This window comes from Hyaena hyaena, unplaced genomic scaffold (assembly GCF_003009895.1).
Source record: "Hyaena hyaena isolate Hyena2069 unplaced genomic scaffold, ASM300989v1 scaffold_199, whole genome shotgun sequence".
NCBI lineage: Eukaryota > Metazoa > Chordata > Mammalia > Carnivora > Hyaenidae > Hyaena > Hyaena hyaena.
The window spans coordinates 1,850,661-1,877,250 of NW_024080831.1; the positions used below are offsets into that span (position 1 = coordinate 1,850,661).

General features: G+C 39.4%; 1 protein-coding gene across 4 annotated transcripts in view; it reads right to left on the bottom strand.

Moving 5' to 3' along the window:
* Nucleotides 1–25,142, bottom strand: part of VPS8 (VPS8 subunit of CORVET complex) — a 270,123-nt gene extending 244,981 nt beyond the window's left edge. For all 4 annotated transcript variants that reach the window (XM_039241686.1, XM_039241684.1, XM_039241685.1 and 1 more), the window contains exons 1-5: nucleotides 25,078–25,142; nucleotides 14,663–14,905; nucleotides 13,115–13,183; nucleotides 5,886–6,016; nucleotides 1,024–1,117 (exon numbers count right to left, since the gene is read on the bottom strand). In XM_039241686.1, the coding sequence (XP_039097617.1) occupies nucleotides 1,024–1,117; nucleotides 5,886–6,016; nucleotides 13,115–13,183; nucleotides 14,663–14,815 (447 nt within the window). In that variant the 5' untranslated portion in view covers nucleotides 14,816–14,905; nucleotides 25,078–25,142. The remainder of the gene's footprint in view (nucleotides 1–1,023; nucleotides 1,118–5,885; nucleotides 6,017–13,114; nucleotides 13,184–14,662; nucleotides 14,906–25,077) is intronic.
* Between the last annotated feature and the right edge of the window lie 1,448 nt (nucleotides 25,143–26,590).

A 26,590-nucleotide genomic window follows, 5' to 3' on the forward strand; every position in this document is an offset into this window, starting at 1 on the left:
ACGATGTTGTGATGCTACTCCTGTATCAATCTCTTACCCTTCTGAGAAATCAAAATTTTGTCCAAACTGAATATGCAAAATACCAATTAAATTCATAATAACATAAAAAAAAAAGTCAAAGTTCCTGGGACACGAATGTGTCATTGTGGTCATCATCATCATTATATATAAGATCTATACAATGAATTCAGAAAACTAAAACTGAAAGACTACATAAAATAATAGGCTCTGAGGTCAAAGAAAAATTTCATAAAGCCTACCAGAATCAGCATCTATTGTCTTGGTAGTCTCCATTAAATATTTTTGCATACTCCGTGCTCTAAAAAATGTTCAAAAAAGACCACATATATTCTGTTCTAACCAATATACTCTGGCCACACTCACCAATACCACCTCCATTTCACAACAAAGCAGCACTACAGCTGGAGCCAGAAACCCCAATTTTGAGTAATTATTCTGCTATCTTCGAATTCAATGATGTAAGACAAGTTAATATATCACCTCTCTGAGTCTCTTTTCTCATTTGTAAAACCGGATATGGCCTTCCTTACTTTCAAAGTTGTAAGAGTAAATAAAATAAGGTACATGAAAAGAGATTTGTGAAATACAAAAAAAAATCACTCAGTTGTAAAAGATCTGATCAATCATTTCTCCATATGAAAAGACTAAAAACACAAGCACTCTAACTCAACCAAATACACAAGATGGCAACTAAACTGAAAAGGAATTTAAAGAAAAGGCAGATAGTGTTTCTTTTAGGCTTGCTGCCATATTTCATTTAGGCACACCAGAGACTCTGAGCAGACCTTTATTTCATGGCTGCACTAATTTCTATGTCAAGATGTGTAGCCATGTCTTATGAGTCAAAAACAATCACATAAAACCCAAGAAAGCCAGATTCTTTTTTTTTTTTTTTTTTTAAGCCTTGAGCCAAGAGAAGTGCTGTGCTTTGTTTTATGCTCATTCCTACTTCATTATGCCATTGCAGGTTACAAAGCGAGGGAAAGAGAACAAAATACTTACAGCTGCAGACACTATCTGGGCAGAAATTCCCTTCAAAAGTGAATGTCGCATAACTGACCCATGGAGTGAAAAAGAATCAGGTAATTTCTTCTTCCTAAAAAAAGAGAGGGGACATTTAAGAATATAAAAAAAAAAGGTTGAAAAAGCAGGATCTCAAAGCTTTGAAAGACCAAAAAACAAATAAAAATAAGGAAAGCAGAAAACAAAACTACATGTAATTTTTTAGCTCTGTTTGCAAAGAGGTATTAAGAACCTGACAGTCATAAATTAAGATGTTGTACTAAACCCACCTTGACCCCGGAGAAGCACAAGTGGGACAGTGACTAAAGCCATCACTCTTTTTCCCTGATTCAAACAGTTCCTTCCCCACCTTAACTGTGGCAAAAGGTTTTACTCTTCCCCAGAAGGTTGCCTCCCCTGCCCTACGTGTCTACATTACCTCTACCTGCCTTCCACCCTGCCCACCTTTCCTGTCTTTCTATCTATAACTCCCTCTCATTCTTCAACCAATCACCTCAAATTCCACACTCTTCTTTCTCTGCTGCTCCTACTAATAGCTCCTTTCACTTACCCAACTCATCAGCATATAAAAAATCTGGTCATCTTTTACCAAACACTAAGCACCTCCACTATGTGACTGAAAGTATACTTCAGGGGTACAAAAATAAGAAAGGCAAGGTTCCTACTCTCAAGGACCTCATAGTGTAGCTAGCAAGACTAATAAGTAGCTCACTCTTAAAAGATAAATGTTAGAAAGGAATAACGGATAAAGCACTATAGAAACAAAATAAAAAAGAGTTTAATACTGTTTATTGGGAGGATATCAGGGACAACTATCGAATAAAGATGTCTGATCTAGCTTTGATGGATAACTAGGAGTCAGGCAGGCAACAAAAAAGCACAAACAGAAATATGAAGATGTCAATGTGCGTAGCATGTGGAGGAACGTAAGTACCCAGAAGGCAATGACAGGAGGATGGGAGTGGGGGTGCTTAAAGATTAGGTCAAAATGGTAAGCAGGGTCCAGACTGATGCTATGCAAAAGAGTTCTGACATCAAATGAGGCCAAAAGATAAAGACTATATATATTTTTTAAATATAATCAACACACAGTTACGTTAGTTTCAGATATACAACTTAGTTATTTGACAAGTTTATACATTGTTATGTTCAGAAGTGTAGCTAGCAGCTATCCCATTACACTGTTGTTAGAGTATCACTGATTGTACTCCTTATCCTGTGCCTTTTATTCCCGTGACTCATTCATTTAAAACCATCAGAGGGCCACCTAGATGGCTCAGTCGGTTAAGCATCCAGCTCTGGATTTCGACTCAAGTCATGATCTCACAGTTCAGGAGTTCAAGCCCCATGCTGGGCTCTGCAATGACAGTGAAGAGCTTGCTTCAGATTCTCTCTCTCCCTCTTTATCTGCCCTTTCCCTGCCTCCAAGCACATACGCGCGTGCTCGCTCACGCTCGCTCTCTCTCTCAAAATAAAATAAACTTTTAAAAAACTGATTTAAGTTATCATGGTTCCATACAAATGGGATTTTGTTCAATTTCTATGAAATGTGCCTTTTGGGATTTTGATAGGGATTGCACTGAACCTACAGATGGTTTGGGGGAATATGGACATCTTAACAGTGTTAATCCATGAACATGGGATATTTTTCCATTTATTTGTGTCTTTAATTTCTTTCACAGATGTCTTAATTTTCAGTGTATAGCTCTTTCACTTCCTTCGTTAAACTTATTCGTAAGTATTTTATTGTTTTTGATGCTACTATAAATCAAATTATCTTATTCCTTTTTCAGACATCTCATTGTTAGTATTTAGAAACACAAGTGACCCTAATTAGCCAAAGCAATCTTGAGAAAGAAGAACAAAGCTGGAGGCATCACACTTCCTGATTTCAAACCATATTACAAAGTCATAACCAAAACAGTATGGAAGCTGCATAAAAACTGACACAGAAAACACTGAAACAGAACTGAGAGCCCAGACATAAACAGGTGTATATACAGTCAACTAATATTTGACAAAGGAGCCAAAAACACTCAAGGGGGAAAGAATACAGTCTCCAATAAATGGTGCTGGGAAAACTGGTTAATCACATGCAAAAGCAACTGTACCCCTATTTTATATCACTTACAAATATTATATGGATTAAGTGGATCAAAGACTCAAATATATGACCTAAGCCATAAAACTCCTAGGAGAAAGCATAGGGAAAAAGCTCCTTGACATTGGTCTTGGCAATGGGTTTTCTGTATATGACACCAAAACAAAAACAAAAACAAGCAACAAAAGCAAACATAAATGAGACTATATCAGACTAAAAAGCTTCAGCACAGCAAAAGAAAATCAACAAAATGAAAAAAAACAACCCATGCAATAGAAAATATTTGTAAACCAGGACACCCTGGGTGGCTCAATCAATTGAGCATGTAACTCTTGATTTTGGCTCAGGTCATGATCTCACAGTTAGTGGGATTGAGCCCCACATCAGGCTCTGTGCTCTTCAGCTCTTAAGCAGCACAGAGCCTGCTTGGGATTCTTCTCTCTGCCCCTCCCCCACACATGCACCCTACCTCTCAAAATAAATGGATAAACTTAAAAAAAAAATTGTATTTTTATCTGTAAATGGTTAATATCCAAAATATACAGGAGTCCTCCCTTATCTGGTTTCAGTTACTTGTGGCCAACCACAGTCCAGAAGCAGATGATCTTTCTTCTGAGGTATTGTCAGATGGTCAACAGTAGCCTAACTTGATGTCAGGCCTTCATCCTTCACCTCACTTCATCTCATCACATAGGCATTTTATCATCTCAAGTCATTGTTAAAAAGGGGGAGTATAGTACAATAAAATATTTCAAGAGATCTTGTTCATAGAACTTTTATTATAGTATATTGTTCTAATTGTTCTATTTTATTATTGTTGTTAATCTCTTACTGTGCCCAATTTATAAATTAAACTTTATCATAGGTATATACAAAAAGAAACAGTTTATATAGGATTCAGTACTATCTGCAGTTTTAAGCATCCACTGGAGGCCCAATGGAATGCATCTTCTGTGAAAAAGGAAGACTGCTATATAAGGAACTCCTACAACTCAATAGCAAGAAAAAAAAAACAGCAAAACAAAAAAAATGGAGTTAAAAATAGGCAGAGGATCTGAACAGACATTTTTCTGAAGAGCTACAGGTGGCAAAAAAGTATATGGAAAAATGTTCAGCATCACTAATCATCAGGGAAATGCAAATCAAAACCACAATGAGATATTGCTTATTGGGATGGCTGTTATCAAAAACACAAGAGATCACAAGTGTTAGTGAGAATTGAGAAAAGGAAATCCTTGTGCACTGGTGGGTAGGAATGTAAACTGGTGCAGCCACTACGGAAAACAATATGGGGGTTCCCTCAAAAATTAAAAACAGAATTACCATATGACCCAACAATCCCACTTCTGGAGATATAAAAAAAAAAAATCACTACCTCAAAAAGATATCTGCATTGCTATGTTCATTACATACACCATTATTCACAATAGCCATGATACAGAAATAAAGTGTCCACCTTCAAACAAATGGGTGAAGAAGAAGTGAGACAGACACACATGCGCGCACACACACACACAATATTCAGCCAGGATAAAAAAGGAAATCCTACCATTTGCAACAACATGGATGGACCTCGGGGTTCTTATGCTAATAAGCCATACAGAGAAAGACAAATACAATATGATCTCACATGTGGAATTTTAAAAAGCCTACCTCACAGAGACAGAATAGAACAGTAGCTGTCAGGGGCTGGGGAGTAAGGGAAAAGTGGAAATACTAGTCACAGGGTCCAACCTTCTAGTTGTAAGAAAAGTTCTGGGGATCTAATGTACAGCATAACTATATCTAACAATCATACATTTTATACTTGAAAATTACTAAAAGAGTAGATCTCAAACGTTCTTACCACAACAGAAATGGTAATTATGTGAGGTGATAAAGGTGTTAACTAACCTTATTATGGTAATCATTTTACAATACATAGCATATCAAAGAATCACACTGTATATGTTACATTTAACCAATGTTATGTGTCAGTTATGTCTCAATAAAGCTGGAAAAAAACATTTATCTATTTGTAGGAGACAGTGACGAACAGGTAAATATATCCAGCAATGGTCCGATCTCACAAGAGTTGACAACCTAAAGAAGACAGCACTAATACAGGAAAAATTTAAGGAAGGAAAAATACACATGACTTTATCAACATTAAAGTTACACATGAATTCAATAAAGTATTTACATTATGCTTCCTCCACTTCTCTTTTCTTTTCATGTGCTCTCCAAGAATTTGGAAGGTGAAAAGCAGCCAAAATGAAGTTATTTAGGGTTAGAAATCCTTTTTCCCAAATCTTGAATCATTTTGTGATTCTCCTCTGAACCCATTCCAAGGGAATGAAGGAATGCCGGAGCTGACCTGAGAGTGGGAGGAAGGGGCAGGGAGTGCAGAGAGCTCAAGGGTGGCAAAATGAACCCAGCTCCATGTTTCCACCACAGACACAGTGCCAAGTTTGACCAAAGCTTCCTCCGAGGGCTCCCTGCTTCCGGAAGTCCCTGGCGATTATTATGGCTTCCTACTGGGGGTGCAGAGGACAGTGGTCATGGCATGCACCTTTCTACTCTATCTCCCCAACAGGGCCAAAATCTTTAGGGTCTAATAAGCATATTATTTCCACCCAGGTGGGCCTTCTGTTCTCTATGCAAGGCTTCAGCAGACCACACTGCACCACAAAGAGAGATTTACATTTTAAATGATCAAATATTCCAACCATATGCCAGTGTGATTTACGCAAATACTTACCTTTTTAAGTTGGTCCTGTCACCACTATCTGAACTTGCCACAGATGAAGTATCATAGGAGTGAGAATCAATAGTATCAATGTTTAACAATGTAGGGTCCTCCAGGACAAAAGACTCCTCTTCATCATCAGTCTAAATTGGAAGAATATGGATCAATAAACTCACAATTCCAAATATTCTCTAAGCCAGACAAGCATAAATGGGTTCTCTAAAATGCTCATATGCTCATTTTTGCCTTTCATCTCTTTTCCATGCATTGTTATTGACCAGAAAAGCATAGAAAATTAATTTCCAAATCTAGATCTATATCTGTCTCTACAAAAAGTTCACTCCAAAAATTTCTTCCTTGCAGCAGGAAGAAGCAGTTCTGCAAATTATTATTTGCAAAATACTTCTTAAAATTTAAACCTGTAGTGATGCTTTACTAGTTAACTAATAACCAGTTAGTTAGACTGAGTGGCTCAGTCATTTAAGCATCTGACTTCAGCAAATACCACCTGACTACACACAGTATACCATGAGAAATAAACAGAAGAAAGGCATTCTGGGTTGGAAGGGCCATCTGCAAACACAGTGATTTCATAAAGTGGATTTTGCTCATAGAAAAGGAAGAAGTACCAAATGACTAGAATATATGAGGAGTTAGGGTGATCCTAGAAAGATAAGCTGGGACCCAAATTATAAAAAGCCTTATATTGCATTAAGCCAAGTGACAGCAAGACCTATGTCCTCCTTGTCCACCACTATATCCCTAGTGCCCAGTACAATGCCTGGCGTATAATTACTACTCATTCATTTAACGAATTAGTGTACTATATATAGTAGACAGTAAGAAGGAAATTGAGATGTTTAAGAAGTACACACACATGACAGGACCAACGTTTTATAAACATAAATTGGCCAGCAGGAAGACAGATCAATGTAGTCAGGGAGACTGAGACAAGGAAACGATTAAGAACCAGTAACAAGGCAGGGGCACCTGGGTGGTTTAGTTGTTTAAACGTCCGACTTCAGCTGAGGTCATAATCTCATGTCTTGTGGGTTCAAGCCCCACATCAGGCTCTGTGCTGACAGCTCAGAGCCTGGAGTCTGCTTTGGATTCTGTGTCTCCCTCTCTCTCTGCCCCTCCCCTGCTTGCACTCTGCCTCTATCAAAAATAAAAGTATTTTTAAAAGAACCAGTAACAAAGCTGTTGCAATGTCAAGGGAAAAGAGGAGGGTACTCGAGTGGCTCAGTCAGTTAAGCATCCGACTTTGGCTCAGGTCATGATCTCATGGCTGGTCAGTTCAAGCCCTGCAGTGGGCTCTTGGCTAACAGCTCAGAGCCTGGAACCTGCTTCAGATTCTGTGTCTCCCTCCCTCTCTGCCCCTCCCCTGCTCATATGCTCTCTCAAAAATAAATAAACATTAAAAAACAAACAAACAAAAAAAGGCAGAGGAGGGGGACGTGCCTGAGTGGCTCAGTCATCTAAGCATGTGACTTCAGCTCAGGTCATGATCTCATGGGTGTGAGTTCGAGCCCTGCGTCAGGCTCTGTGCTGACAGCCTGGAGCGGGCTTCAGATTCTGTGGTTCCCTCTCTCTCTGCCCACCCCCTGGCCCTGCTCACAGTCTGTCTCTCTCTCAAAACTAAATAATAAACATTTAAAAAAAAAATTTTTTTTAAGTGACGGGAGCCTAAGAATTTGGCAGAAGAGGTCAAGAGAAGGAATAATAGAGAGACATTACTGAGAATACCCAAAGTCCCTGGCTACCATTTATTTGTTTAACATTTATTTATTTTTGAGAGAGAGACAGTGCAAGCAGGGGAGGGGCAGAGAGAGAGGAAGACACAGAATCCGAAACAGGCTCCAGGCTCCGAGCTGTCACCACAGAGCCCAATGCGGGGCTGGAACTCACGAGCTGTGAGATCATGAACTGAGCCAAAGTCAAACACTAAACCGACTGAGAAACCCAGGTGCCCACCCCCCGCACCCCCGCTACCATTTAAATGGCAGGAGCTGGGAGGTGGGGAGGTCAGGGAGAAATCGAACAAGATTCCAAGGTTTCCAGCTTGAACAAGGAAAAAGCTTCTGAGGTAAAAAGCAGAATAGCATACAAAGCAGAATGAGGAGTTTAACTTTGAACAGGCTGACTCTGAAAAATGATCTGATCATACCCCTCTTTCAGCCACACTAGGTTCTGCCTTACCATTTCCACTGATACTTATTATCTCCACTTTCTCCATTGCCAGCTACTACTACCTTTGCTGAAGTCACCAGCCAAATCCACTGACCTATTTTCAGGTAACATGCTCTTGTCCCCTTGGCATCATCTAACACTACCACCATTCCCTCCCTACTTCTTAGAACTTTCTCTTCCCTTGGCTTCCAGTGCATCCCTTTTCTGCTACTCCTCCCTACTTACGAGGCCTCTTCTACCAGTCATGTTCTCTATTTTCTACTCAGCCCAACCTTTAAATGATGCTATTCCCTGGGATTATAATCTTAGCTCTCTTCCTACTTCACACACTTCCTATATGAACAAACTAATCCACACTTAGAGCTTGAAGAACCATGTCATGCTAATGACTCCAAAATCTGTATCTTCAGTATCAACATTTCTCTTGAGGTTCAAGCCCATATTTCCAACTGCTTTTCAGGTATCTACACACATATACACATATACACACAACACACCTGCTAAGAACAAGAACAGAAGTAGCAAGGAGAGATCATCTCTTGAGAGCTGTACAGAGGAGGAACTGCCATAGGAAAGGACAGAACTCAAAAATTAGAACTGTAGCACCGAGGGCTTTAAGCAAGAGGGTCAATCAGAATCTTACTTGATTATCTTAACCACCCTGAGGATGTAATTAAAGAAAACAGATCAGTTAAATTAAGCCAGGGTTGAGGGCTTACAGAATACATGAAAGAAAAAAATGGAAGAAGAAAATTGAGCTTATTGATAAGGCTGAATTTAAAACTACTAGCTACACAGCAGAGATACTAATTTTCCCATGCGGATACATAAAATCTGCATAATCCTATCAAGTTTCATTGCATGTCTGTGTCTGTGTAAACTAATACAGTGATTATAAAATTTATGGGGAAATGCAAAAGGCCAAGAATAAGCAAGACAATCTGGAAGAACAACAAAAATTTGAAACTACAATACCAAAACCTATTATATCAAACATTAGAATGTGGTATTAGGGCAAGTATATAAAGACCAATGGAATCAGACCCACACAAAAATGATCACCTGATTTAAAACAAAAGTGATACCACAGGAAAAAATGTGATTTATTTTCCAGTAAATGTGATGGCTCATAACTCACACCATCACACACAAAAAAATTCCAGATGAATTGCAGACCTAAGTTTAAAAGGTAGAACAGTAAAGATTTTAAAACAAGACAGTATCATGACGACCTTGGAATTTTCAAAATTTTCTCAAAACAAGATGCACAAAAATACTAACCATAACAGAAAACCAAAATAAGCTAAACTACATTAAGAACTTCTGCTCATCAAAAGAAACCATTAATAGAGTGAAAAAGTAACCCACAGAATGGAAGAAGATATCAGTAACACATATATCTAATAAAGGGCCTATATATACATCACATATACAGAACTCCTACAGGGGTACCTGTGTGGCTTAGTCAGTTAAGCCTCTGACTCTTAGTTTCAGCTCAGGTCATGATTTCATGGTTTCATGAGTTTGAGCCCCACATCAGGCTCTGTGTTGGCAGTGTAGAGGCTGCTTGGGATCCTCTCTTTCCCTCTCTCTCTGCCCTTCCCTGCTCATGCTGCCTCTGTCTCTCTCAAAATAAATAAATAAACTTTAAAAAACATTTTAAAAGAACTCCTATAAATACATTTTTTTTAAAAGTGAGCAAAAGACCCTGAAAAGGCAATTCACAAGAGAAATCCAGAAGCCCAAAACTATGTCAAAGTACCCAATTTCGTCAAAGACAGAAATTCAGATTAAAACTATAATGTGAAACCACTGTACATGGATAAAATGAAAAAGAGAAAATTCAAAAGTTGATGAGGCTGTGGTAATCAGAACTCTCATATATGGCTTCTGGAAGTGTGTATTATTGCAACCACACTAAAAAACCTATGGCAGGGGAACCTGGGTTGCTCAGTTGGTTCAGTGTCCGACTTTGGCTCAGGTCATGATCTCATGGACCTTGAGTTAGAGGCCCACTGCTGTCGGGCTCGCTGCTGTCAGCACAGAGGCCGCTTCAGATCCTCTGTCTCTTTCTCTCTCCCACCTTCCCCAACTTGCACTCTCTCTCTCAAAAATAAACAAACATTTAAAAAAACAAAACAAAACACCTGTAGCAGTATCTACTAAAGCTGAACATACCCATATCTGATGACCTAGCAATTCTATTCCTAAATATATAACCAAAAGAAATGTGTGTGTATATGTGCGTGTATAAACATACCTAAAGACATGAATAAGAATATCACAGCAACTTTCCATAGTAGCTGGAAATGAGCTTTACACAAATGCCCATCGAGAGTAGAATGAATAAACAGTGGTATACACAGAATATAAAAAAATGTAATGTATGGGAGTGAACAATTACACACAAAAATATGAATGAATCTTAAAACAGAATACTGAGGTAAATAGGTCAGACACACAAAAGCACATACTGTATAATTCCATTTATATGAAGTTCAAAGCAGGCAAGCTGATCAATGCTAGCAGAAGTTAGAACTGTGGCTATCCTGGGGTTAGGTACTAAAGGGGCATAAGGAGAGGTTCTGGAATGTTAGTGATGTTTTATTTCTTCATCTGATTCTGGTTGCACAGGATATTCAATTTGTGAAACTTCACCAAACTACACACTTATGATTTGTGTACTTTTTATATATGTATGTTACATTTCAAGAAAAAGTTCAAAATAAATTTCTAGCTGCACAGTAGTAATGAAGTGAAGCAGGAATTTCCCAGACTGGGAGACTAGGTTGAAGGATGAAGAGACTTGGTCCTGATTAGATCAAAGAACAGGTTTAATGGAAATAAGAAAATGGGGGGGGGGGGGAGCTATGGTGAATGAATGGAATTTCACAACTAAAAACCTCAGAGGTAGCACAGTTTCAAATAATGACAAGGCCTAGTAACATTATTTCATACCCTAAATTCTGGATGTCTCCATAATCTCTACTTTCCATTCCATAAAACATCTTGGATGTCCATTTCTTCCCAGCCTCTCTTCAGGTTGACATTAATGAACATCATAGCACACATGCCCCCACATATCCTGGAGCAAGTGCTTACTTAACTTTGCACTTATGTCCTTTCCATTTTGTTCTTTTTAAAAATCGTTTTAATACTTTCTCCCCCAGTAGTCTTCATAATGTTCTACAACTTAAATTTTATTTTTACTTTCACTTATCCACCTGCCTCGCTCCTCAAAAGTGTGAAGGCTGGCCAATTTCCAGTCCTATTTCTCTCCCAAAGTCAGACACAGTCGTACAGCATTTTATAATTACAGCATCTAACACTATGACCCAAATACGCGAGGCACCCAAATTACTACTGAGGATGATAACAGTATTATCTTCTCAGTAAGCCACTAATGACTGTACTTACTGTTATTCATAGATAAATAAAATTGTGCAAAGATGGTTTTTTCTTCATTATGAACCTGTGTCATTCATGAGCATTTTATTTGCCATTTTTATACAAATATGATCAAATATGGCTTTATACACAACTTCCTAAGTTTACTTTTATTTCACACTTAGTGAAATGAGGATGTGACTAAGATGTTAAAATGACTGGGGCGCCTGGGTGGCTTAGTTGGTTAAGCGTCCAACTTTCGCTTAGGTCATGATCTCGCAGTTCATGGGTTCGAGCCCCGCGTCGGGCTCTGTGCTGACTGCCAGCTTAGAGCCTGGAGCCTATTTCAGAGTCTGTGTCTCCCTCTCTCTCTGACCCTCCCCTGCTCACGCTGTCTCTCTCTCCTAGAAATAAATGAAAATATCAAAAAAAAATTTTTTTTAAAGATGTTAAAATGACTAAAATTAATCTCTTCATCTCTAACTGAAAGATTTCCTGTCTATTAGAAAGCAATAAATATCACTGTAATTGGTTAATCTTTCATTGACCAAAGCCTTGTCGAAATTTAAAATGCTTAAGTCTTAACACAGATCATACATTTTTGAAGTTAAAATATATTCAAAGTAACAGCGACATCAAACTGATGCAAAAAATAGAAATCAACGTCATACAAGAAAAATAAAAGATACAATTCACAGAGAAAGTAGTTCACATCCTCCAAAGTGTTGGTTATAACCCCAAAAGTATAGGTTAAAAAAGGTAACAAAAACCAAGATCCAACTCATTCAAAGCTATGGGATCAGTGGGCATTTCTTTTGGGGAAGTATGCATTGTTATATTTTAGAAAACTATAGATCTGAAATAGATCAACACATTTTAAAAAATCTTTCTTGAATTAAAAGCTAAAACCTCCAAGAAATGTCTTAAGCAAGTTTTTAAAAGATCAAGAAGACAGAGTTAAAGAACTGTCAGCAGATGCAAGGTACATAAAAACTCACATATTTCACCAGCACATTACTTCCACCAAGCTTCTTTATAAAGCTTTTATGATGTGCTAATTCAAAAAAGTAACATCATTTCAAAATCTGAAACACTTTTTAATAAAGATGGCCCCATTAGACAAACTGTGGAGGTTTTGTTTTCTTTACACAGAAGGGTGATGTGGTGCATTTCAAGGTTGCAGCTGCTCCCTAGTATCAGAGGATAGATTATTTGAGTATCGCTGGTAGAGAGGACATTATCGAAACATAATACAAATCTCTAAAGTGAAACAAATTTAGTATTTTGGCTTGCTTCATAAAACATTTTTTCAAATCTACCAAGTATGAGGCTTTGTACTGGGCACAGACATGAACAAGACACAGCTTCTGCCCCTGCGAAGTTCATAATCTAGATAAGCACTGTCCAACAGAACTCTCTGCAACAATGGAAATACTCCATATCTGTGCAGTCCACCTTAGTAGCCACTAGCCACATGTGGCAGGTGAGTACATAAGATATGCCTTGCACAACTGAGAGATTGAATTTTTAATTTTTATTTAACTATAATTAATTTAAATCTAAACTGCCCCATGTGGACAGTGCAGATCTAGAGACATACACTATAATTAACTCAAAAGCATTAAAATCACTTCCATAAAATGACAATGATCATTTATACTTACCTCGTTGAGTATGCTTTCCAGCGTTGGAGGCGTGTCAACTTGAGGAATATCAAACTCCTTGTCATCAATCTAAACAGAGAAAAGAAACTAACGCTCATATAATGCTGCTCTCCCTCTTAGAAGTGTGAGAGTGCTTTAATTTATTAGAACCATTACCAATTAAGAAATAAACATACCATCAAACTGATCATGCAGAGAGCCAACTCAATAATCCATGGAAATAATGTCAAAAGACTACAGAATTGTTTCCTCTCTTATCCACATATTCACTGGTTATTAAAACCAAATATGCACTAACTGCACCATCCTGACAGCCCTTTCTGTTCAAGGACTTTGGCATCTCCATCCTTAAATAGTACAAAATATGGAGAAACGGGCACCCTCCTACACTGTTGGTGGGAATGTAAACTGGTACAGACCCTCTGGAAAACAGTGTGGAGGTTCCTCAGGAAACTAACAATAGAACTCCCCTATGACCCAGCAATAGCACTGCTAGGAATTTACCCAAGGGATACAGAAATGCTGATGCATAGGAGCACATGTACCCCAATGTTCATAGCAGCACTCTCCACAATAACTAAAACATGGAAAGAGCCTAAGTGTCCATCAACAGATGAATGGATCAAGAAGATGTGGTTTATCTATACCATGGAATACTACATGGCAATGAGAAACAATGAAATCTGGCCATGTGTAGCAACATGGATGGACCTTGAGGGTGTTATGCTGAGCGAAATAAGTCAGGCAGAGAAGGACAAATATCATATGTTTGCACGTATAGGAGGATTAGGAGGAACTTGACGGAGGAACAAGGGGGAGAAGAAGGGCGGAAATGGTGGGGGAAAGGGAGAGAGGCAAACCTTGAGAGACTCTTGAATGCTGAGAACAAACTGAGGACTCATGGGTGTGGGGGGAGAGGGGGGAGATGGGCATGGAGGAGGGCACGTGTGGGGATGAGCACCGGGTGTTATATGGAAACCAACTTGACAATAAACTATTTGTAAAAAGAAAAAAAAAGTACAAAATAGCATGTCTTATGACAAGCCCCAATTTTCTAAGTGTAGAAAGCAATATACAGAGCAATAATATAAGGTCATAGGCAATATACAAAGGTCTGACATTGCATTTTTTAGTTACTTCACAAATTATGGTAAGAAATGATTAGGTCAAACAAATTGCCATTAAATATTCTCCTGGTCACAAAAACTTACTAATAGCAAATCGATGGGGAAAAAAATCACTTCATAAGATTCCTAAACCTACCACTAGCTCTGTGATCTTGAGCATCTATTTAACAAAGACAGCTGTACTTCAGTTTCTTCCTCTATAAAGTGGGTTATCAGAGTGTGTGAGGCTCCAAAGAGAATATACGTTACAGTATTTCATAAATGGTAATAATGTACACAAATGAAGAATGATATTATCTCATTAACCTGTTCATAGGCTTCTATTAATTCATGCAAAAATGATAAAGAGTCTTTATTTAGGTCATAACTCTAACCAACATTCTGGTTAAATAACATTATTTGACAAAAGTTGAGTTTTTACCAGATCATTTTTGAATTCCAGTTCCTTGTCCAGATCTATGTAAGAGAATTTTGAAAGCGAAGCTTCAAGATTGAAAGACTTATTCAGTTCTTCTTCAGCAGTCTTGGCACAGAGGCTCTGTTCCACATTTTCATGGTCTGGTTCGTTTTCCATATTTACTTATAATGACTGCAGTTCAGTGGATCCAAGCAAGTTTTTGTTTTGATTCTGGGCCTTAGATCATGATGGCCTGAATGCTGATCTCTTTTTAAAAAAGAAAAAATATACATCATATATATTTTGTCCATTGGACATTTCAAAGACTTACTTGTTTAAACTTTTATGGAAACTGGTTCTTCAATCATCTGACTGCGAACCAAAGAGAAATCAGTACTAGGGTTTGAGGTATGATACTGGGGAAGAGTTTCTACAGAAGCACAAAGGAGGACCATCTAACTAAGGAGTCTGGGAAGTGGTCCACTACCCAAAGTCATTAATTCTGGTGATAGTGATAGACTTGGTACCAAACAGATTTATGTTTTAAGAGAATGAGGGTAAATCGGTGCCAAGAACTGCCATTAACCCTTCCCTCACACACCTAAACCTCACAGATCTCCAGTTCCCCTGGAGAAAAACATATACATCAGTTTTGTAGTTAGCATCCGTCTAGGGCCACAGATCTCTTAGGGAACTTTGTGAAGACACATAGGGCCCAGGACAGATAGATAGTCACTTATTATGACACTAGCAAATCTAAGTGTTCAGATTGATTATGGGAAACAACAATGATGCCAGAATAAAATAATTCCACAACCAACTAGAGATTTCTAGGAAGCTAGTCATGGAGACATTTTCAGAGAAAACTGAAATACTGAAGAAAAGGAAATGTATGCAAATGTTTCACATAATCATTCACAGCTCTAAATGATATAGTACCACATCAAAAAGAAATAATTTTGTTTGCTTGCAAAATGGTCTAGAAAACAATTATCTGCAAAATCTCGAGAAAACCAAACACATATTCAGGGAAAAAATAATTAAAAGTTTAATTATTAAATTTGTTCTTAAATGTTTTTAGTTTGTGTTATAATTAGGCTATGTGACCAAACCTTTAAAAGTCTATTTGCCTATTTAGAATTAAAAAGGCAAAAATATGATTATAGAAATAATGCCACAGTAATCATGCTGGTAAAAACAAAGGTCATTTTGTTTTAGGGACTAGGTGTTTTCCACAGTACCCAGCAATTTGCAGAAACTCTCTGTGGAAAGTGTTTTCAAACTACATACTGTCCACTGCCCACAACCCTCCCTACCATATGAACTTCTCTCATTCCCACTACTAAATGAAGTTAAGGCAGAAGTCTGACTCACAACTGAGCCATCGAAAGAACTTATTTTTTAAAAAGGAGTTGAAGGGTGCCTGGATGGCTCCATCAAGGGAAAGAGAATCCCAAGCAGGCTCTGCAGTGATGGCGCAGGGCTCGAACTCTGTAACTGACATCATGACCTGAGCAGAAGTCAGACACTAACAAACTAAGCGACCCAGGTGCCCCCAAAAATAAACTTTTTAAACAAAAATAAAATAAAAAGGAGTTGAAATTGTGTTGCTGTTGTTTTTTTTTTAATGCCTAATATTCACTGACAATTTTACCCAATTAGGCTTTGTTTTTTACTACTTATGATGAATTTCATTTTGTTCCAAGTTTCATTTTTATCAGATTAAAAGAAATGAGTAACTACTATATGTAAGACATGTAGACTCATGAAGACAGATTTTTCAAGAGTTAAAACCAATTTTTCTAGCTAGTACATTTGGTATATTACCAAATACAGATTAATTTCTTTCATATGTTACAGAAGATACACTAAGGCTCTGTCTTACAAACACATGATATCAAATATATTCCTAGAAGACATAAGTGAGGGCACTCTGTATCTGGCAACATTTGAAAGTAGCTTTCCAATCTCAGGTACTAAACATCCTTCTCCTTTTGCAATGAGCCAAGGGCAGAAGCAATATTAACATTTATATGACTTTCTTCGAAGACTGAATTGACTCATGAAAAATTCCTTCTTAATAAAAGCTCTCTCTTATTTCTTCCACTTAGGAAAAATGATTACAATTAGTCAAGGAATGTTTGCAAACACGCACAATCTAATACACATTCAGTGATTCCTGAGGATAGTTATTAAGTTTTATTCTTACACATCAAAAAAATAATAATGGAAAAACCACAACAGCCCCCCCAAAAAAACGCTTTTATTTAAATGATTTAATAACCTAAATGTTTCACTCTTCACATTCATCTTTCCAAACAACTCAGAAAGGAAAACAATTTTTTCTGGCTCTTTTTCCTATCTCCTATCTGGTATTAATTAAGATGTTCTCAGGGCAGCTCAGCATCTATGAACACCAATACCACATTCAAGAAGTTTCAAGTCATCGAGCATCCCTAAATAAGGAGCACCATCTTGCTATGCTACCCTACTCCACTTCCAAACTTCACTTCACCAACCCCCCCATTACTGTGATCTGCTGGCCAAGTGGAAAGAACAAAATCCAAAGAGTCCATTAAAATCAGGTTTGACTTTCGGCTTTACTAGCTCCTATCTGTGACCTTAGTTAATTTGTCTGCCCTTTCTGAGCCACTCTATTTCTACATCTTGGAAGATGAAATATTGTGGCTATTTATGTTTTTGCCCATAATAGCACCTCTTGTTGGGGGAAGGGCTCCTTCAAACCATGTGGTTCTTGTGGAGGCTGCCAATCAAAAATCCCCTAGTAACAGAGACTGCATAATGTAGGCAGACTGCTTCACGGGGATTCATTAAAATGGAACTGGTGAGGAAAAGCTGCTTCCACTGTTTTCTAAACAATGAACAGTAAGGCTGAGCAGCAACCCCACCCTCCACCCCAACCAGTTCTGCGGAGGAGGTCATTTATTCAATACATATCAACTAAACACACACTACAAATGTCACTGAAGATCCACCACTACTGACTGAATTTACATCCTAGAAACAGATTTTCTAACAATAATAAAGTCAACCTACAAAAAGAACCAGAGAAGATGAAGAAAGAGTGTCCTGATACCACTCAGGTCCCCCATTCCAGTCTTGTACAATGCTCGCTCTAGTCACAACCTTTTGGCGGTCGGGCTCCATAAGCCAGCATACTCTCCCAACTCTTTCTTTTCTTTTCTTTTTAAACCACTTACAATGGAGAGCCCAGACTCTTAGGAATGACTATAAAGCATTTAGAATAATGTCTGGACATAGAATTGGTTTTCAAGAAATACTAGCTATTATCATTTAAAATTTCCTCAAAATTTCCAAATTCTTTCAAAGTTAAAGATCCTGAAACAAGATCCAGTACTTTTGTAACGGTCTAGCCAGTGTTACGCTTAACATAAGAATATCTTATCGGAAGAGTATACTTCTGCTCTCAGATTACAAGTTTCTTCATGAGCTAAATAGTAAGGGTTTTATCTAAGACTAGTACAGCCCCCGGCAAAGCATCAGAGACCCTTGAGAAAAACATTTAATTATTATAATTGTCATGCACTACTAATTCATTCTAAAATTGTGCTTTTAGGGGCCTTGGTGGCTCAGCTGGTTGAGCGTCCAACTCTTGATTTCAGCTCAGGTCATAATCCCAGAGTCCTAGGATGGAGCCCCATGTCGGGCTCTGTGCAGAGTATGAAGCCTGCTTAGGATTCTCTCTCTCTCCCTCTGACCCTCTCCCCAGCTCACATGCACTTGCACACACTCCCTCTCTTAAATAAAAAAATGAATGAATAAATAAAACTGTGCTTTTACATCAACTTCCTCCTTTATCACTTGCCAGCAATTACACCTTTATGTTAGTCAGAAAATTTATGCAACCCAAATAGACCTAGGAATCAAAAGGTCATGCTCAGATTTTCTTTAAAAAAGGAGTCCACTAGAGTAGTGTCTCCAATTTTTTTTAGAAATTGAGCTGTGCCAGAATCTACCTGTGGTAGGAAAATACCCAGTGATGTCTGTCCTAATCTCCAGAACCTATGACTATGTTACCTTAAATGTCCACAGGAACTTCACAGGGGTGATTAAATGATGATCTTGACTTGGAGAGATTATCCAAGATGAGCCACATTGGCTCAATGTAATCACAGGGCTCTTAAAAAGTGGAAGAGGGCAGCAGAAGAGAGTGTAAGAGAAAGAGATAAGACAATAGAAGCAGGGTCACAGAGATGTTTTGCTTCAGGCTTTGGAGGAGGAAGGATGCCAGGAGCCAAAGAATTTAGGCAGTCTCTAGAAGCTGCAGAAGGCAAGGAAATGGATTCTCTCCCAGAGCCTCTAGAAGGACCCTAGCCCTGCACAGCTTGATCTTGGCCTAGTATAAGAGCAGTGCTGCTTTCATAAATCAAAGAACTGTAAAATCAAATCTTTGGTTTAAGCTACACTTGGGGTAATTTGTTATAGCAGGAATAAGAAATGAATACACTATCAGGGCACCTGGGTGGCTCGGTTGGTTAAGCAGCCGACTTCGGCTCAGGTCATGATCTCACAGTTCATGGGTTCGAGCCCCATATCGGGCTCTGTGCTAATAGCTCAGAGCCTGGAATCTGCTTTAGATTCTCTATCTCCCTCGCTCTCTGCCCCTCCCCCACTCCTGCTCGCTCTCTCAAAATTAAATCAACATTAAAAAAATAAAAAGAAATGAATACACTATCAAACTTCAATTAATTTGTTTCCGGCCACATTGCCAACATTCTGAAATACTAATCCCTCCCTCATCACGTGGTGTTGCCCAAATATTTATTGAGCAAGCTCTTCATTCCAACATGCAGGTCAATAATGAAAAGCTTACTATACGACGCTTACTATTACACATGATGCAGACACTGCCTTCAGGTATCACTTAAGTGCTATCCCAGTACTAGTGATAATTTCCTTTCAAGGCTAAATTCTACAACTAGCTCCCCACCCAACCATCCTGCAATCTAGTGTTTCTGTATCTCTTAAGGAGACGCCAAGCCAGACAGTACCTGCAGACAACACAGTGGGTAAAACCAATTGTTTCGTAGTCTCTCCCAGAATGAAGTCACATTACTCTGACAGGAAATGTGTCATAAAATCATGATTACCCACTATGTTGTCCTCTTCTGAGGACTGATAAAGTATTATTTTAATAGTTCTGATTTAAGATTATCTGACATCTTGACAGTTCTCAAGGCTACTCCCTCTTAACTAATAAGGTTATTCCCTACCAATTAATAATGGATTCAAGGAACATTTAAAAATATGTATCCTATAAACAGCAATGACCCCATTCGAACCCTGGCTAACTGAATAAGAACTCTATAATGTGATCTGTTTTAAGCAGAGTGACTATGAAACTCTTTGACCAATTTTTTTCTTGTCACAGTTTTGTTTCCACCTTGGCAAACCTTCCCAACTGTTTTCAAATTCCAGAATCCTATTTAATTCACTGGCATTCCTTTCCTCCTAAACGTGTCATATGAGACACTTTTCACATTATGGTGAAATCAAATCAAGTTTTGTTTTCTTTTTTGCAACTTACTGTATCCCTAGAAAAGTATCACGAAATCATGGTATGGAAACAATTTTACATTCCAACTTTGTTTCCAGCTTTCCCAATCTAAGTATCTCTCTTCTTCCCCTGCTTTGTTTTGCTTTGTCTTCTTGTGGTTTGTTTTATGAAGAAAAATACAATAGAGGATTAACTTCCATTTGTTTTCTGTGATCTTTCTCTAGTAAATGGACTCATTTTGAACAGCTCCCCAATGCCTACTGTATAAAATTCCAAATTCTAAGCCTAGAGGATTCCAGATATCATATGAGCTGACCCTACTATCCTTTACAACTAAACTTGTATTCAGAGTCCTTCAAGAAGAGCTTCCCCTTTCCCTTCAATGTCTGCTCATGCTAGTTCACCTGCCCTTTCTTTTTCCTTTCCATTTACCTAAGTTCCTTCTTTCCTCCCTTCCCTAGCATCCTCTGAATCCACAATCCATGCCTTCTTTAGAACAGTGCCTTGGTGCTTTCCTCATAGTGATTCATTAACGTCCCTTGTGACTATGTCATTTGTCCCCAGTAGAAATGGAGCCAGGCTTCTTTGTATACTCCACATCGCTAGGCTCACTGGGTTACATAGCTATGTAGACATTCAATAAATATTTGCTGATTAATACAAGAATTGGAAGACAGGACTAACACCTGTGTTGCAAATTAAACGTATCCATTTTATTACCTATAATTGTTATCTGACTCACAGCCGATAAGAATCTGTACCACAGTAAGCCAAGTTCTAGTTGAGCTCTACCTTTCTGAAATCAGGCTGGTCAGCTACTGTTGATCGTATTCATCCTTCAGATATCATCTAAAACTTTGCTTCCTCAAAAAGACTTTTTTCCTCCTGCTCAACTCAACTAGGTTTCATGTACCTATACCTGTATGTACCTATAACATCGTTCTCCTCTTTCACTAAACTTGGCACACTGCGAACGTTTCAGTGTCTGAACCACAATTCCCTTCCCTCAGGAAGGAAAGGAATGCAGGTTCCTGGAGAGCAAAGACCAGATCTGCCTCCTCCACCACTGTATTCCCAGTGCTAATCAACCCACCAATCCTTCCCTCTGCTCCTCACCTCCCCCACCCTTTCGCCCCTCCCCAGAATAAGCAGCCAGGCAACACTGCATCGCTGGCTCCTAGAGCCTCAAATAGCAGTTCCAGTCACTCAAAGTAAGATATGGCTAGTCATTCTACCCCCAAAGCCTGCCACCTTGCAAGCTGCATTCTTTGCATCTAGGTGAGATTTTTAAAAATCCTCAACAGTGCTTTTTAAAAACGATCATTTAGTTCATGTACATGACACAAATTCCACAATTTCAGATATTTTGTGTTCTTTTACATTAACGCAGCCTACAAAACCAAGATGAAAGGCATGGAGACGTATCCTACGTCCTGCACTCTGTTTACAGGAATTCAACTATTGTCTTCAGCAACTATTGTCTTCAGCAAAGAGAGAAAAAAGAAAGGATTCACAAAGAAATGAGGACTCTGTATACCATCCCACTCAACACTATACACCTCAGGGCGAGCATGGGACAGGAGACAGACATCTGCTGTCCTTTTAGTCTCAGTTCTCAAATGCCTCGTACCTAAGTGACCCATTTCACATGTGCTCAAGATAACAAACAGCATTCTGTTCCAACGTGGAGCAAAACCTGGCTGCGGGGCACTTCCTGAGAGCTAGGTCTCCAACCCAAGACACTCCCTCCCAGGTACTTTGCAAGAGTACTCAAGTTTCATCTTACTCAGGGACTTCAGAAACAGACCATTAGATACAATGCTACTATATACTTTGATGAGATGGCATAGATGCCCTGCATTTCTTTCAAAAAAAAAAAAAAAGGCACATTTTTAAGCCCACAGTGCTCAGAGCTGCCACTATGAAAAAGCCCAAACCTGTTTCCCTTTCTCTTCTTGATAAATGTCTAAATGAGAAGAGTGATCATTTAAACTTAGGAAACACATATAGAATGACAAATGTTAAAAAGAAAAGTGAGGGGGGCACCTGGATGGCTCAGTTGGTTAAGCGTCCGACTTTGGCTCAGGTCGTGATCTCATGGTTTGTGGGTTCAAGCCTCACGTCAGGTCCTGTGCTGACAGCCAGCTCAGAGCCTGGAGCCTGTCTTCGGGTTCTGTATCTCCCTCTCTGTCTGACCCTCCCCTGCTCATGCTTGTGCACATTCTCTCTCTTCCTCTCTCCCGTGCGTGCACGGATGCTCTCTCAAAAATAAACATTAAAAAGAAAAGTGAGGGGGGCACCTGGGTGGCTCAGTTGGTTAAGCATCCAACTAAGGCTCAAGTCATGATCTCACAGTTTGTGAGTTCAAGCCCCGCATCCGGCTCTGTGCTGACAGCTCAGAACCTGGAGCCTGCTTCACATTCTGTGTCTCCCTCTCTTTCTGCCCCTCCCCAACTTGTATTCTGTCTCTCTCTCTCTCAAAAACATTAATTAAGAAAAAAAATTTAAAAAAAAAAAAAAAAGAAAAGTGAGGGGAAAAGAGTGCCTGAGGCCGATCTGTGTATAGTGCTAAGTTACTATTATGAACCATCAGGCACAACCTTCAAGGTGCCACATTCTAAAAAAGAAAAAACTAATCCCTATCATCATATACAAAATAATGGTAAGTTCCATGTCTACAAACATCTATATTATGCATAAACCCTAATTATTATTCATCAATTTTATATCAATGTGTACTGAGGTGATAAGTGAAATGAGACAGAAGAAAAAAATCACTTCTTTCCAGCTTCCAATAGGTTTTTAGTATTTTAAGAATTAGTCTTCAAAGGCCCACCCCACCCTCGGAGAAACTTCTCCTAAGAAGTATATGGGCCTTACACAGACTGAAATATATTCCCCTTTCTTCTTTCCTAAATTGGTATGAGTGAATTCTTTTAAGTTAAATGCACAGAAGATAGGATTCCATTCAGTTGTAGGCTGAGTAGATGGTAGTCTTCTCACTCATCTTAATTAGCTCCCAATTAAACTGTCACCTCAATTTCTCTTGGTTAAGTGTCAAGAAGGATGTGGAGTCACAAGAGGTTTGTTTGTTTTGTTTTGTTTTGTTTTTTAAGAGCAAAAGGAAACCTCTTACTGAACCACAGAGGAAAAACAAATCTGATTATGGTGAAAATATCCCTTCACCATCTTTCCTTTGGAAAAAACTGCTCCTCCTCCACTCCAACCTAGCCAGAAGAGTAGGACATGACATTCTTGTATCCATTCAACCAATCACTGTCCTTCCCTGGAATCTGTAAACACTGAAGGTAGGAGTTTTCTCTTTATTCTGGGAAGATGTTAACACAGGGGCTATTACACAGAAACGAACATTCATTCAAACATTAATTCAAGATTCAATTAAGACTAAAACAGTTAGGTTTCTACAAATATATATAGATTACACCTGACGCTGTGAATCAAGATGCTATCTAACCTCTGTGAAAAGTAGAAACAGATGAAAAAGTTAAACATACTTCCTTAAGTTGAAAACGCCTTTTCATTCACCTACGTAACTGATATTTGGTATCACAATGGTTGACATCTCTATAAAAAAGTGACAAACACCTAAAAAGCGCCAAAATGCCTCAATATTCTGAAGACAAAAAAACATCCATATGCTGATGCTTGTCCAAATACAAAGAAAATATATAATGGATAATCAACCTTAGTGCTCTGGAAAGAATTTTTTGACATATCTATGTCTCTTTAACATATGAAGCCTGATAGTTCAACCAGAATTTTCCCCCCACTTATCTGTCTTATGCTTTCTATGGAACAGGCCACCTGTTGACAGAGGAATCAGTATCCATCTACTCTCTCCTTAAAGTTAACCATAAGCAAATCCATGTCTTATACAAACAAATGTAGATTCTCCATCCCTGTTTGTATTAGACTCCAAACACACACACCTGATATGTAATCTCAGTCACAGACAGCTGAAGGAGAGTTGGTGCCACAAGTCAACATCCATGATTGTTTTGCTTGTGTTTTGTTTTTATGGGGGGGGAGGGGACAGAAGAAGGAGAGTAGAGTGTGGTGGAGGGTGGGCATGCAAAGGACACAAACCTTTCTGTCCATTCTAATATGAGTCTGATATTAGGAGGTTCTGGAAGAGGCATGCCTATTGAAGAAGGTCCCCAGCTGTTCCTGATAACCCATAGGCCATGGACCCTCCCTAGCTGACCCTACTGCATCACACCCTACTCCCCCTTTGAAGTACACACAAACATTTTAGGCAGCTGTTTCCCTCTTTCCTCAGATACCACCCTTGGGAGAACAAGCCAGAACACAGGAGTGGCCTCAAACTTTAGAGACCCACCTGTCCTACTGCTGCCCTCACTCTGGAGCATACCCTGCAGATAGAGACAAACTGGAACCAGCCTCACAGGGGGCACATCAATCCTAAGAGGTGGACACCTCACCTAAGCCTTGGCCTCACACTAAGGGAGCACACTCATCCCAATCTTCGAGAGATAAAGTAGCCTACACGGCCCGAAAGGCGGACTGCACACCTGTTCCATCCTGGGGAGGGTGATCACCCGCCGCCTAGTCTCACAATCGGGAGAAACGGGTGCACCTGTCCCTCCGCCTCACATTTGTTAGGAACAAGTGTAAACCGCCTAATCCAATTCCAGGCCAAACGCCGGACACGCCTCTCCGCTGCAATGTCAAACTCGGCCCGGCCCGTGGGCCCCGGTCCAGTTAGCCTGGGGCCGCTCCGTCAGTCACTCCAGGGCCGCGCCACCGCGCGGGGGAAAGGGCCGAGGCTCAGGAACCCGGTGCGCGTTCTCCTCCCGCCCGGGGTACAGCCCCTCACTACTGTCCCCACCCCGCTGGCCTGCTCCCAGGAATTCGTTACCTGCACTTGCGGCGGTTCCAGCCCAGGACCCGCGGCCCACGTGACCCCGCCCCCCGGCTCCAGCCTCACGCATGCGCAGTCTATACCACTAATGGCCACGCTTCCGCTTTCTTTCCTGCACCCTGGTCACGCCTGGGCGGTCCGCCCCCCTACGCCACGCCCCCATTTAAAGGACCAGAGACCCAATGTCTCACGCCTGCGGCTTAATGCGCTGATTAACATCTAGCAGAACAGGAGAGTGGAAACGTCAGTGAAGCACAGACCAATAAATACGTGTCTTTGAGATGGGAAGAGAAACTGCTCCAGCCCTATGTCAATGAATTTATATGGCCTTTAAGAAAGCGACCCTACCTCAGCCAGCCAAGAAAGTAGAGCTGATTTCCTGACTTTTAGAATTTGTAACCAGTAAATTTTTACTTAATCTTTTTAAAGACGCACAAAGGATTGCCAGATTTTTATTTTGCCAAGGACAATAAATATACACTAAAAAACAACTATTATTTTCTAACATCGTCAACATTGATCCACAAAAAATACATCAAAACCACAAAAAACCACCAAAAATATAGGAGAGACACACTCTCAAATAAAGAAGGTATCTTTTAAGTGGATTTTTTTCTAAATGTATGTTTATTTCTCTTATTCCTCCTGGAGAAAGTTGAAAGCTTTAAAGACAGATTGGATTTTAGAGCCACCATTGTAGATTAACACTAGCCCCAAGGCACAGATATTATGCCTGCTGGGGCCTATAGTAAAGACAATGGAAGGAGGAAGAACAGAAGCTGCTCCTAAAAGGAGAGTTAGAAAATATTCAGTTGGGAAGACATTTATTGTCCAGCAACTAGGCTCACTACACTTCTGGGCCTTTGAAGGACCCAGAGGTAGGGAAGACACAGCCCTGCCCCTAGGGCTAAGAACTCTGTATTAAGGACCTAGCTAGCTACAATGCAAGGCAGGCTCTTTTAAGTGGTATAAGAAAGGTATGAGACCATCACTCTAGGACACAGATGAGGAGAAACGGGGAAACACGTCAAGGAGGAGATGGTATCTTATTAGGGCCCTGAAGAATTTGAATAGACAGCAGGGAGAATGCCTAGCCTAGCGAACAATAGGAAAAGACAGTACAAAGCAAGACTGGGGTCTAGCTGCTGCTTGATGTGGCTCTGGCATGGGCAGTGGCTTTCATACTTTTTTTTATCATTACCCATAGTAAGAAATATATTTCAGGTATAACTATATGCACGTGCACTATATTTATAGTGAAAATTAATAACGGGGAACAACTAAATTGGACTCAGGAGGCTAAAAGGGGAAGTTGGAAGGGGGAGCTAACTACTACTCAATGTCAATTACAGGAAGAATTGTCAATTACAGACCCCAACAGAAGAATATTCAAACAGAAGCGAATCATCAATTACAGGACCCAACAGGGAAAGATGTACATTGCATTTCCTCAGAGAAATCAACTACCCCTAGAACTGAGCCAATGAAAAACCTGAATCCCTGCTTTTCA